This window comes from Entelurus aequoreus, linkage group LG04, assembly GCF_033978785.1.
Source record: "Entelurus aequoreus isolate RoL-2023_Sb linkage group LG04, RoL_Eaeq_v1.1, whole genome shotgun sequence".
NCBI lineage: Eukaryota > Metazoa > Chordata > Actinopteri > Syngnathiformes > Syngnathidae > Entelurus > Entelurus aequoreus.
The window spans coordinates 88,023,605-88,036,918 of NC_084734.1; the positions used below are offsets into that span (position 1 = coordinate 88,023,605).

Sequence of the window (13,314 nt, forward strand, 5' to 3'; positions counted from 1 at the left end):
CTTATAGTCCGAAAAATACGGTAAAGGGCATTTTTATATATAAATATTTTTAAATCAGACTTTTTGTTTTTGTGTGTGCAAAGATTCCACTCCTCTGATATAACATGTACTAAAAAAAAAAGAATTGTCCCTGCTGTTGAAATAACACAATAGTATTAAAAAAAAAAAAAAAACCTCTGCCGACAAACAGTGTTCCTTTTGGTTGTTTGTGGATTAAAAAAAAAACATTTTGTTTCTGAAATAATCATTTAACTTGTTTATGTTGGTACACATTAGTTTTATAGTACAAATTCAAACTGCACTTTGATGTATTTTCATTCAATATAAGGTACCGAATTTGAGTTTTAAAAGCTCCACAATGTGGGTCACCGCTTACCGTTTGCCAAAATACAAGTGAGAAGCGCTGATGTATAGTCAATAAAACATACTAATAATAATTTACTATTTGAAAGCAATGTTGAATAAATGGTACAATGTATTAGATCCATAAATTGCTAAAAAATTTATTTTCTGTCAAAATAAAGCCAAAAATTATTGGGGGGGTTTGAGGAATAGTTTTTTGTGTATAGATTAAAAGTTTTAGATCCAAGTTCAACTCATGAAAAATGGAAGCAAAAACAAAATTGCTGCGTTTATATTTTTGTTCCGTGTAATTTCTTAGATTTAAAAAAAAATACATTTGCTAAAATCTCTAAAAAAAAAACATTTTCACATTGTCATTATGGGGTATTTCGTGCAATTTTAGGACAAGAATGTATTTATTCAATTTTTTAATAAGGCTGTAACATGAAATGTGGGAGAGTAAAGCGATGTGAATACTTTCCGGTTGCACTTTATCCCAATATGGATAACTGGCAAATTATGTAAATGAGAAAATAACGATATTTTGTACCCACCCGTCATTTAATAGAAGACCCGAAGGAAACACTGAATAATAATGGATTATTGCACACTACGTCCACAGACTGCCATTTGGCAGAAAATCAGGCCTAATTAATCTTGTTTGGAAACTAACTGTGTCTGCTAATCTAGTTTGTTTGCACAATGAGGCCACCAAACCTAAGCCATTCCTAGCACCACATCACTCTAAGCCTGCAATCACATGAAGTGCATCACAGTTTGACATACCAGAGTCCGGCAAAGAGTTGAGGTCAGCGCAGAGCACCAGTGGAATGGCGTTGGTTTCACCAGAGACCGATGACAACTTGAGGCTTCGTGTCGCCTTGTCCACTATGTTTTTCACCTCCGACAGGAACATCATGGTCTGGACCAACTTGACGTCAGAGTACTCCGGGTCCCAGTGCATGTGGGCGTTGGCTACCAGCAGCAGCTGCTTTTCCATGCAGTGCAGTGACTTTCCAGCTGTAAGACGGCAGAAGTGATGCACAAGTACCAAAAAGTAAACAAAGGTCCAATTAGGCCTTAGCGTTCCAGCATCTACTCACAGGAGGCCTCCATCATCTCTTTGCGGACTTCAAGCAATACTGCTACCCCGATGTTGTCCTTTGTCATCACTCGGTTCAACATGGCCTCTGAGCCCTCAGAGTTAGCCATAGCCAGCTGGTTGAACTCCACCGTGTGCTTCTGCACCGCACTGAACCTGAACATAGAAATGAGGGGAGTTAGTACATGAATAAAAACAGTTTGACTTATTCACAAGCATGCTACATGAAAATCCACCCAGCAGCTGAAACCACCACATGTGCTATATAACACAAAATAGTGAAATAGACTTATTTCTCAGTGTTGCCTTCTTTTTATGTACATGTGTTGTACATGTGCATGTTTTTAACTTCTTGTTTTGATTTCTTGTGTTCCCATTTAATAGTTCAATTTTAGCGCACTCTGCTGACGGTTGCCAATCAGTGACATCTATTAATAACACCAAATCCCACAACAACCGCGTTAATAAGAATGTTAACTTAATGCATTTCCACATTAAACAAAATGTTTGTCCATAGCACACTAACATGACAAATATATTAGTTGCATTTCAAAAGACTTTTTTTTTTCTTACCCTATATAGCTATTACAGTTAAGTTAAAATCTTGGTCTCGCTGAGCATCATCAGTAAGTAAAATGTTTGGAACTCTTTCTAGAAGACCGATACGGCCAGACAACCTACTTTTCCGTCTTGTAGAAAATTGCACAGCCGTCCACATGTTTGCGGTCCGATTCGGACATGGTCCTAGCTCGTGATTTAGGACTGAAAAACCCGTCATAACCCTGCTCCTTCAGCTCCGGCAAGAAGAAATTGTAGTACTGCTCTGTCTCAACTTCCTGTGTTTCACAATGAAGCCATGTATGAGGATGGATTACAGGAAGACACATTGGCCAACATTTAATAAAACACTGACTAAAAATAAGAAATATAGCAGGGACGACATGCATGTCTCACCTGCAAACTAATTATGTCTGCATTGCAGCCAAGAATCTCCTGCATGATGGACTTCTTCCTGTACTCCCAGTTTAGAGCCCAAGACGGACAGTAGCCGTACAGCTGCCTTGTGGCGTACTTATCACACAGCACGTTGTAGCACATGACGGAGAACAGTGCTGCAAGACAGAAAGCAAACAAATCAGACATGCTGCACACTAGCAAGTCAAATTTGTGGAAGACTCAAAAGAGTTGTAGTGCGAAAGCATTAGATCTCAAAATTTAGTACAAAAATGTGGAAAAAGCATAGTGCATTAATTGGGTTTTAGTTGACCTTTATGATGCCAGACACAAAATGAGCATCTCTGAGACGGTCTATAATCATCATCAGGTCTTGAGCTTTGTAAGTTAATGGTCAACCTCAGAGAACAAGTGTGCAGGGTGTATTTACGTCAGGGTTTCTACAGATATAGGCAAATCTACAGATATAGGCAAATCTAATTGAATGCTTTTTAATGCCATTGAACAAAAAATGTAATGCCCCTGTCCTACCGCATTTTGTTATTATACAGGACTGTCTCAGAAAATTAGAATATTGTGATGAAGTCCTTTATTTTCTGTAATGCAACTAAAAACATGAAAATGTCATACATTCTGGATTCATTACACATCAACTGAAATATTGCAAGCCTTTTATTATTTTAATATTGCTGATTATGGCATACAGCTTAAGAAAACTCCAAAATCCCATTTAAAAAAATTAGAATATTTCCTCAGACCAAGTAAAAAAAAAAGAGATTTATAACAGCAAAACAAAATCAAACATTTGAAAATGTCAATTAATGCACTCAGTACTTGGGTGGGAATCCTTTTGCACGGATGACTGCATCAATGCGGCGTGGCATGGAGGCAATCAGCCTGTGGCATTGCTGAGGTGTTATGGATGCCCAGGATGCTTCAATAGCGGCCTTTAGCTCATTTGCATTATTGGGTCTGGTGTCTTACAGCTTCTTCTTCACAATACCCCACAAATTCTCTATGGGGTTCAGGTCAGGGGAGTTGGCAGGCCAATCGAGGACAGTAATGCCATGGTCAGTACACCAGTTACTGGTGGTTTTGGCACTGTGGGCAGGTGCCAGATCATGCTGGAAAATGAAATCATCATCTCCATAGAGCTTTTCAACAGATGGAAGCATGTAGTGCTCTAATATCTCTTGGTACACAGCTTCATTGACTCTGGACTTGATGAAACACAGCGGACCAACACCAGCAGCTGACATGGCTCCCCAAACCATTGCTGACTGAGGAAACTTCACACTGGATTTCAAGCAACTTGGATTTTGCTCCTCTCCAGCCTTCCTCCAGACTCTTAGCGCCTTGACCTCCAAATGAAATACAAAACTTGCTTTCATCTGAAAACAGGACTCTGGACCACTCTGCAACTGTCCAGTGCTCCTTTTCCATAGCCCAAGTCAGACGCTTCTTCCGTTGTCTTGAGTTCAGGAGTGGCTTGACCATGGGAATACGGCTACATGCTTCCATCTGTTGAAAAGCTCTATGGAGATGATGTCATTTTCCAGCATGATCTGGCACCTGCCCACAGTGCCAAAACCACCAGTAACTGGTGTACTGACCATGGCATTACTGTCCTCGATTGGCCTGCCAACTCCCCTGACCTGAACCCCATAGAGAATTTGTGGGGTATTGTGAAGAAGAAGCTGTAAGACACCAGACCCAATAATGCAAATGAGCTAAAGGCCGCTATTGAAGCATCCTGGGCATCCATAACACATCAGCAATGCCACAGGCTGATTGCCTCCATGCCACGCCGCATTGGTGCAGTAATCCGTGCAAAAAGATTCCCAACCAAGTACTGAGTGCATTAATTGACATTTTCAAATGTTTGATTTTGTTTTGCTGTTATAAATCTTTTTTTTTTACTTGGTCTGAGGAAATATTCTAATTTTTTGAGATGGGATTTTTGAGTTTTCTTAAGCGGTATGCCATAATCAGCAATATTAAAATAATAAAAGGCTTGCAATATTTCAGTTGATGTGTAATGAATACAGAATGTATGACATTTTCATGTTTTTAGTTGCATTACAGAAAATAAAGGACTTTATCACAATATTCAAGTTTTCTGAGACAGTCCTGTATATCGTCAAAAGCTTACAATTGTCTGTATACACACAATCATAAGCATTTGACAATTGTTATCTTAAATAGTTGAAACTCTTACTATCTCATGAATTAGAATTGGCTCGCAAGACTGTTTATTCTGAGAATTTACTTTTATTTATTTTTCTGTAGTGGTAGCAGCAGCTGACAGTTGTGGTGGTGATAGCAAAAGTGGCTTTGTTGGTCACCCCAACACCGGTCACTTTAACAGCCGACTGTTGATTAATTAATATCATGTGTGATTTCCATTGAGGAAAGTTTGAAAGTCTTTTTGCACATGCTGCAGAACGCCTCTACGGTTTTACTAAGCGGCTTTAACCAGGTTTTGAAAGGTTAGCCAGCCACTTTCGCAGTTTCCTGACATTTATTCCTTTTCTCACTTTCGCCACAGCATGAGCAGGTTCACAGGATGTAGCATTCTGAGTGACGGTGTTCTGACTTTGTGCACCGGCCGTAGACAATAGCCAATTAAAGGGTTCTGCCTGTCAATCAACGCACTGTACTTTTAATCCAAATGATTAAAAGGGAACTGCACTTAAGCACTCTAAATAAACATCCAAATCTTAATTAGTTGATCAATATAATATACCCAGTTTTAAAACCAGAGACAAAGACACAGACGTAGCAATTTATCGATGCCTGCAACATTAAGTTTATTTTCATTTATCATTTAATATTGTATTACTTTTTTTAATGCCCCTGGAGATAATATGTAATGCTTTTTAAGGCCTTCATTATCGCAAAATCCATTTAATGACTTTAAATGATTTTTAATGCCCCGCGGAAACCTTGAGTACCGGTGACTCACCTGATGGCCGGGTTCGGTCTGGTTCCTGGAGAGAGATCCATGACCGGGCCGGGGGCTGCTCTGTTGGTACTAAACAAAGTGGAAAAATGACTTTTGTGATATAATTCCTGCAAATATGATGCTAGACATAATGGGTTATAATTAGCTAGAATGTTGGAGGGGAAATTTTGATCAGATTAACAAGGACTGACAAGATTTACACAATTGCAACAAATATGCGTCTATGAACATTGCTCACAAACCTTTAAAATTGCTGTTTGCAACTTCCTCTCAGCAACATTTTTAAAATCAAAAAATATAACACCAACGGCTAGCTTATGTTACCATTGGTTGTTTAATAGAACACATCTGACAATTGTCGATATTTTTCGCAATTACAAAGTTTATATTTTGTTTTACTGGCCCGAATGAAATGATTGCTGTTTACGGGAGTCACTCACCCAGTCTCGTCAAGTACACACAGTAAGAGCGTGCACACATACAAAAACAGTCCAAGAGAAGCAACAAACAATTTGCAGTCATAATGTTATGATAGAACAGGGGTCACCAACGCGGTGCCCGCGGGCACCAGGTAGCCCGTAAGGACCAGATGAGTAGCCCGCTGGCCTGTTCTAAAAATAGCTCAAATAGCAGCACTTACCAGTGAGCTGCCTCTATTTTTTTAATTTTATTTATTTACTAGCAAGCTGGTCTCGCTTTGCCCAACATTTTTAATTCTAAGAGAGACAAAACTCAAATAGAATTTGAAAATCCAAAAAAATATTTTAAAGACTAGGTCTTCACTTGTTTAAATAAATTCATAAAATGTTTTACTTTGCTACTTATAACTTTCAGAAAGACAATTTTAGAGAAAAAATACAACCTTAAAAATGATTTTAGGATTTTTAAACACATATACCTTTTTACCTTTTAAATTCCTTCCTCTTCTTTCCTGACAATTTAAATAAATGTTCAAGTAAATTCATTTTTTTATTGTAAAGAATAATCAATACATTTTAATTTAATTCTTCATTTTAGCTTCTGTTTTTTCGACGAAGAATATTTGTGAAGTATTTCTTCAAACTTATTATGATTAAAATTCAAAAAAATTATTCTGGCAAATCTAGAAAATCTGTAGAATCAAATTTAAATCTTATTTCAAAGTCTTTTGAATTTATTTTAAAATTTTTGTTCTGGAAAATCTAGAATAAATAATGATTTGTCTTTGTTAGAAATATAGCTTGGTCCAATTTGTTATATATTCTAACAAAGTGCAGATTGGATTTTAACTTATTTAAAACATGTCATCAAAATTCTAAAATTATCTTGATCAGGAAAAATTACTAATGATGTTCCATAAATTATTTTTTTAATTTTTTCAAAAAGATTCGAATTAGCTAGTTTTTCTCTTCTTTTTTTCCAGTTGAATTTTGAATTTTAAAGAGTCGAAATTGAAGATAAACTATGTTTTAAAATTTAAATGTCATTTTTTTCGTGTTTTTTCCTCTTTTAAACCGTTCAATTAAGTGTAAATATCATTAATTATTAATAATAACATAGAGTTAAAGGTAAATTGAGCATATTGGCTATTTCTGGCAATTTATTTAAGTGTGTATCAAACTGGTAGCCCTTCGCATTAATCAGTACCCAAGAAGTAGCTCTTGCTTTCAAAAAGGTTGGTGACCCCTGTGATAGAATATACATTCAATGACAGCAAACATTAGCTATCCAAATTGCTATTATTAGCCAACAACACCTAAAGCTAATGCGCGTGCATGTTACGTATGTACACGATTGCGTAATTACGTACCAGAAGCCGTAAGAGGGCGGGATATACTGTGTAAAATACATTGGAAAGTTAGCCCCCTCTAGGCATCTGTGTAAATGTTGCAAACAGCCCCTTTAAGATGTTATTTGGACGAAAACGAAAGACTTAAAGTGAGCGTTTCCTTCAGAGAACCGCAGCATGACTGTGGCTTACAAAAACCTATTTGGAGGTGGTGATTGTATCTACATCTAAAGATACAGGAAGAGAAACTTACTGCGCTTGATAGCCCCCGCCAGATTGTCTAACAAGTAGTTGAGCAATCTCCGCGTACCATCAGGTTCCTGGTAGAGGCTCATAATTTCTTGTGCAAGTGGGTTTCCTGGTATTGAAAAATAGCAATGTTTATCACCAGAGACAAAATGACATTTTCACGCCTAATAATGGATCGGCTACTCACCTTTCAACCCCAGTGTTTGTAACTGAAACAGTTTTCCCAATTCAAACGGCAGTACCCGCAACTGGTTGTTATTTAAAAGCAGTTCCCTGGAAAATGGAAAGGAAATGTTTAGATGTGATGTTTAGGAAGCATTTCTTCTTGAGGAAAAGTATATTTTGTTTCCTTTACATCATTTGCTCGTTTGACATGAGAATGTCTATGATTAAGTCTAGTGGAGTTAAAGGCCTACTGAAATGAATTTTTTTTATTGAAACGGGAATAGCAGATCCATTCTATGTGTCATACTTGATCATTTCGCGATATTGCCATATTTTTGCTGAAAGGATTTAGTAGAGAAAATAAACAATAAAGTTCGCAACTTTTGCTCGCTGATAAAAAAAAGCCTTGCCTGTACCGGAAGTTGCGTGACGTCACAGGAGCTAGTATTCCTCACAATTCCCCGTTGTTTACAATGGAGCGAGAGAGATTCGGAGCGACAAAGCGACGATTACCCCATTAATTTGAGCGAGGATGAAAGATTCGTAGATGAGGAACGTTACAGTGAAGGACTAGAGAGGCAGTGATGGACGAATCTTTTTTCGCTCTGACCGTAACTTAGGTACAAGCTGGCTCATTGGATTCCACACTCTCTCCTTTTTCTATTGTGGATCACGGATTTGTATTTTAAACCACCTCGGATACTATATCCTCCTGAAAATGAGAGTCGAGCACGCAAAATGGACATTTAAAGTGACTTTTATCTCCACGACAATACATCGGTGACACACTTAGCTACTGAGCTAACGTTATAGCATCGTTCTCAAATGAAGATAGAAACAAAAGAAATAAATCCCTGACTGGAAGGATAGACAGAAGATCAACAATACTATAAACCATGTACATGTAACTACACAGTTAAAAATTCTCAGCCTGGTAAGGCTTAACAATGCTGTTGCTAACGACGCTAAGGCTAATTTAGCAACTTAGCAACCGGACCTCACAGAACTATGATAAAAACATTAGCGCTCCACCTACGCCAGCCAGCCCTCATCTTCTCATCAACAGCCGTGTTCACCTGCGTTCCAGCGATCGACGGCGCGACGAAGGACTTCATCCGTGGGTTTGGCGGCAAGCATCGGCTAGGCGTCTGCTAAGTAAGTAGTCCTTGTTGTGTTGCTGTAAGTATTGTACTTAGCCGCTAATACACTGATCGATCCCACCTACAACGTTCTTCTTTGCAGCCTCCATTGTTCATTAAACAAATTGCAAAAGATTCACCAACACAGATGTCCAGAATACTGTGGAATTTTGTCGAAGAAAACAAGAGGTTTTTGTGTCGGGTCCGATGGGGTCCAACCACTTCCGTGGATTTTGTGACGTCACGCGCATAAATCATATTCAAAGGAGTTTTTCAACCGGAAGTGTGGCGGGAATTTTAAAATGTCACTTTATAAGTTAACCCGGCCGTATTGGCATGTGTTGCAATGTTAAGATTTCATCATTGATGTATAAACTATCAGACTGCGTGGTCGCTAGTAGTGGCTTTCAGTAGGCCTTTAAACAGTCTGGATTTTAACAACAAATAATGAGACTACTACAGTGCACCCCACTGGGCACTGTTAATTGTTTTTGATCACAAACCATTGACTGCTAACTATCAATCGAAAATAAAAATACAAAAAAACAATTTTTGACCAATGTACCAAGGAAAAATGAACAAAAGTTGTTCCCGAGGTGGCTATAAAAAATCATTCACTGCAAAGATCAAATTAACTTTATGGACGAAAGAGAAAAAAAAAACGGACTCACCTGAGAGACACCATGTTACCGAGCTCCGTCGGCAGACTCCTGATCTTGTTGGATGAAAGATCCAGATACACCAAATTTTGTAGTTTGGCAATGTCTGGCGGGATACGTGACAGGGAGTTGTCACTGAGGTGTAGGGCAGTGAGGTGGGTGAGAGACCATAGGGCTGTGCTCAGACTCCTTACTCGACCTGCAACAACATTGGTACAGGAGATTATTTTACAGTGTAAGTACAGTAAGTATGCATGTATAAATATTACAGATGTCCGATAATATTGAGCTGCTGATATTATCAGCCAATAAATGCTTTAAAATGTAATATCAGAAATTATCGGTATTGGTTCGGAAATTATCGATATATCTGTTTCAAGAAGTAAAATGTATGACTTTTTAAAACGCTGCTGTGTACAAAGACGTAGGGAGAAGTACAGAGCGCCAATAAACCTTAAAGGCACTGCCTTTGCGTGCCGGCCCAATCACATAATACCTACGGCTTTTCACACACACAAGTGAATGCAATTCATACTTGGTCAACAGCCATACAGGTCACACTGAGGGTGACCGTATAAACAACTTTAACACTGTTACAAATATGCGCCACACTGTGAACCCACACCAAACAAGAATGACAAACAAATTTCGGGAGAACATCCGCACCGTAACACAACAGAACAAATACCCAGAACCCCTTGCAGCACTAACTCTTCCGGGACGCTACAATAAACACCCCTAACTACCCCCTACCCCGCCCACCTCAACCTCCTCATGCTTTCTCAGGGAGAGCATGTCCCAAGTTCAAAGCTGCTGTTTTGAGGCAAGTTAAAAAAAATAATGCACTTTGTGACTTCAATAATAAATATGGTAGTGCCATGTTGGCATTTTTTTCCATAACTTGAGTTGATTTATTTTGGAAAACCTTGTTACATTGTTTAATGCATCCAGCGGGGCATCACAACAAAATTAGGCATAATGTGTTAATTCCACGACTGTATATATCGGTACCAGTTGATATTGGAATCGGTAATTAAAAGTTGGAAAATATCGGAATATCGGGTATCAGCAAAAAAGCCATTATCGGACATCTCTAATAAATATCAATCAATCAATGTTTATTTATATAGCCCTAAATCACAAGTGTCTCAAAGGGCTGCACAAGCAGCAACGACATCCTCGGTACAGAGCCCACATACGGGCAAGGAAAAACTCACCCCAGTGGGACGTCGATGTGAATGACTATGAGAAACCTTGGAGAGGACCGCATATGTGGGTAACCCCCCCCCCTCTAGGGGAGACCGAAAGCAATGGATGTCGAGTGGGTCTGACATAATATTGTGAAAGTCCAGTCCACAGTGGATCCAACACATCAGCGAGAGTCCAGTCTATAGTGGGGCCAGCAGGAAACCGTCCCGAGCGGAGACGGGTCAGCAGCGCAGAGATGTCCCCAACCGATGCACAGGCTAGCGGTCCACCCGGGGTCCCGACTCTGGTCAGCAAGCACTTCATCCATGGCCACCGGATATGCATTAGTCGGCACGAGATATGCTAACAAACAACAATTAGAAGAACAGAGGTCTCCTGTATTTACATCCTGTTAGAAAGACGGAAATTCTAAGAGGAACTGAGAGCACTGCACATACAGAGCATCCGGAAGGAATGTACAGAACTTCAGTTGTTTCACATTTTGTTATGTTACTGCTAGAGATGTCCGATAATATCGGCCTGCCGATATTATCGGCCGATATATGCGTTAAAATGTAATATCGGAAATTATCGGTATCGTTTTTTTTATTATCGGTATCGGTTTGTTTTTTTTATTAAATCAACATAAAAACCACAAGATACACTTACAATTAGTGCACCAACCCACAAAACCTCCCTCCCCCATTTACACTCATTCACACAAAAGGGTTGTTTCTTTCTGTTATTAATATTCTGCTTCCTACATTATATATCAATATATATCAATACAGTCTGCAAGGGATACAGTACGTAAGCACACATGATTGTGCGTGCTGCTGCTCCACTAATAGTACTAACCTTTAACACTTAATTTTACTCATTTTCATTCATTACTAGTTTCTATGTAACTGTTTTTATATTGTTGTACTTTATTTTTTATTCAAGAAAATGTTTTTAATTTATTTATCTTATTTTAGTAATTTTTTTAAAAAGTACCTTATCTTCACCATACCTGGTTGTCCAAATTAGGCATAATAATGTGTTAATTCCACGACTGCATATATCGGTTGATATTGGTATCGGTTGATATCGGTATCGGTAATTAAAGAGTTGGACAATATCGGAAATCGGCAAAAAGCCATTATCGGACATCCCTAGTTACTGCCTTATTCTAAAATGGACTTTGTTTGTCCTCAAAATTCTACAGTCAATATCCCATAATGACGATGGAACTTTGTTAAATTGCAAATTTACTAAAAAAAAAAAAAAAAAAAAGCATGTACAAAGGTTTTTACAGCATTTGCTCAATACTTTGTTGGTGCACGTTTGGCAGCAATTACAGCCTCAAGTCGTTGTGAATAAGATGCTTGGCACACCGATCTTTGGGCAATTTTGCCCATTACTCTTCAAGCTCTTTTAGGTTGGACGAGAAGCGTTAGTTTTCACCCAGGATGTCTCTGTACATTGATGCATTCATATTTCCCTCTATTATCGTGACAAGTCTCTGTACTTCTACTGCTGAAAAGCATCCCCAGAGCACGATGCTGCCACCACCATGCTTCACTGGAAGGATGGTAATATCCTGATCATGAGCAGTGCCTGGTTCCCTTCAAACATGATGCCTGGGTGCCCTACCGTAACAGTTACAGATAGCATTTAAATCCCATCTTAAAACTCATTTGTATACTCTAGCCTTTAAATAGACTCCTTTTTAGACTAGTTGATCTGCCGTCTCCCTTTTCTGCTGTGCCCCCCTCTCCTACGTGGAGTGGTTATCAGGTGACCACGGGGTGGACCACTCCTCTGTGCATCAGTTGGCGATGTTTCTGCGCTTCTGACTTGTCTCCATTCAAGATTATCCCCTGCTGGCCTCCCAATGGACTGGTCTTTCACATTATGAAGTCGGGACCCGGGGTGGACCACTCCTTATGCATCAGTTGGTGACGTCTCGGCGCCCCGACTTGTCTACCAACATGCAAGAGGATCCCTTGCTGGCCCCAGTATGGACTGGACTCTCACATTATTAACCGTATGCACTCAGCATCCATTGCACCAGTCCCCCAAGGGGGGGGGGGGGGGGGGTGTCCCACATCTGCGGTCCCTTCCAGGGTTTCAGGTTGTTCCCATTGGGTTGAGTTTTTTCTTGCCCTGATGTGGGATCTGAGCCGAGAATGTCGTTGTGGCTTGTGCACCCCTTTGAGACATTTGTGATAAAGGGCTATATAAGTAAACTTTTAATTGATTATGATGTTACATATGATGTCATTTTGACCACGCCCCTACCCACTCCCCCCGCCACCACATATATAGCGGCAATCTAGGCGAAACCCCAATGTGTGTCTTGTATCTAGTCAGCTGATCTAAGTTTAAGGTCCATAATTGCACAGCCTTGAACATACTGTAATATGTCATTTAGGGCATTCATTATTAAACGGAACGGCTTACTTTCTCTAGTGTATTTATAATTGCTCTATAAACAAACAAAAGCATGTTTTGTCTGATTAATCGAAGGAATTTCCAGGAGAATACTTGATTACTTAAATATTCAATATTGTATTGTATTTCTATGTTATTGTATATTACATTGCGGTATATTGTAGTCATCTTGAATCACACACGCAATAACTAGCTAGCCTTGTGATGCTTTCAAACAACAAGACGACGGCATCCCTTAAGGCACATTATTTTGTCCCTCACAAGTCACAGAATTTTGATGGATTGAAACTTTTATTAGTAGATTGTACAGTACAGTACATATTCCGTACAATTGACCACTAAATGGT

The 13,314-nt window shown here is 39.1% G+C and overlaps 1 protein-coding gene across 1 annotated transcript in view; it reads right to left on the minus strand.

Annotated features, from left to right (window-relative positions):
* The window catches only part of LOC133649128 (CCR4-NOT transcription complex subunit 6), a 48,797-nt gene that overhangs the window by 13,308 nt on the left and 22,175 nt on the right, over positions 1-13,314 (minus strand). Inside the window, exons 3-10 of the mRNA XM_062045934.1 lie at positions 9,356-9,542; positions 7,568-7,653; positions 7,385-7,489; positions 5,364-5,432; positions 2,399-2,556; positions 2,126-2,280; positions 1,446-1,600; positions 1,129-1,362 (exon numbers count right to left, since the gene is read on the minus strand). Coding sequence (XP_061901918.1) covers positions 1,129-1,362; positions 1,446-1,600; positions 2,126-2,280; positions 2,399-2,556; positions 5,364-5,432; positions 7,385-7,489; positions 7,568-7,653; positions 9,356-9,542 — 1,149 coding nt within the window. The remainder of the gene's footprint in view (positions 1-1,128; positions 1,363-1,445; positions 1,601-2,125; positions 2,281-2,398; positions 2,557-5,363; positions 5,433-7,384; positions 7,490-7,567; positions 7,654-9,355; positions 9,543-13,314) is intronic.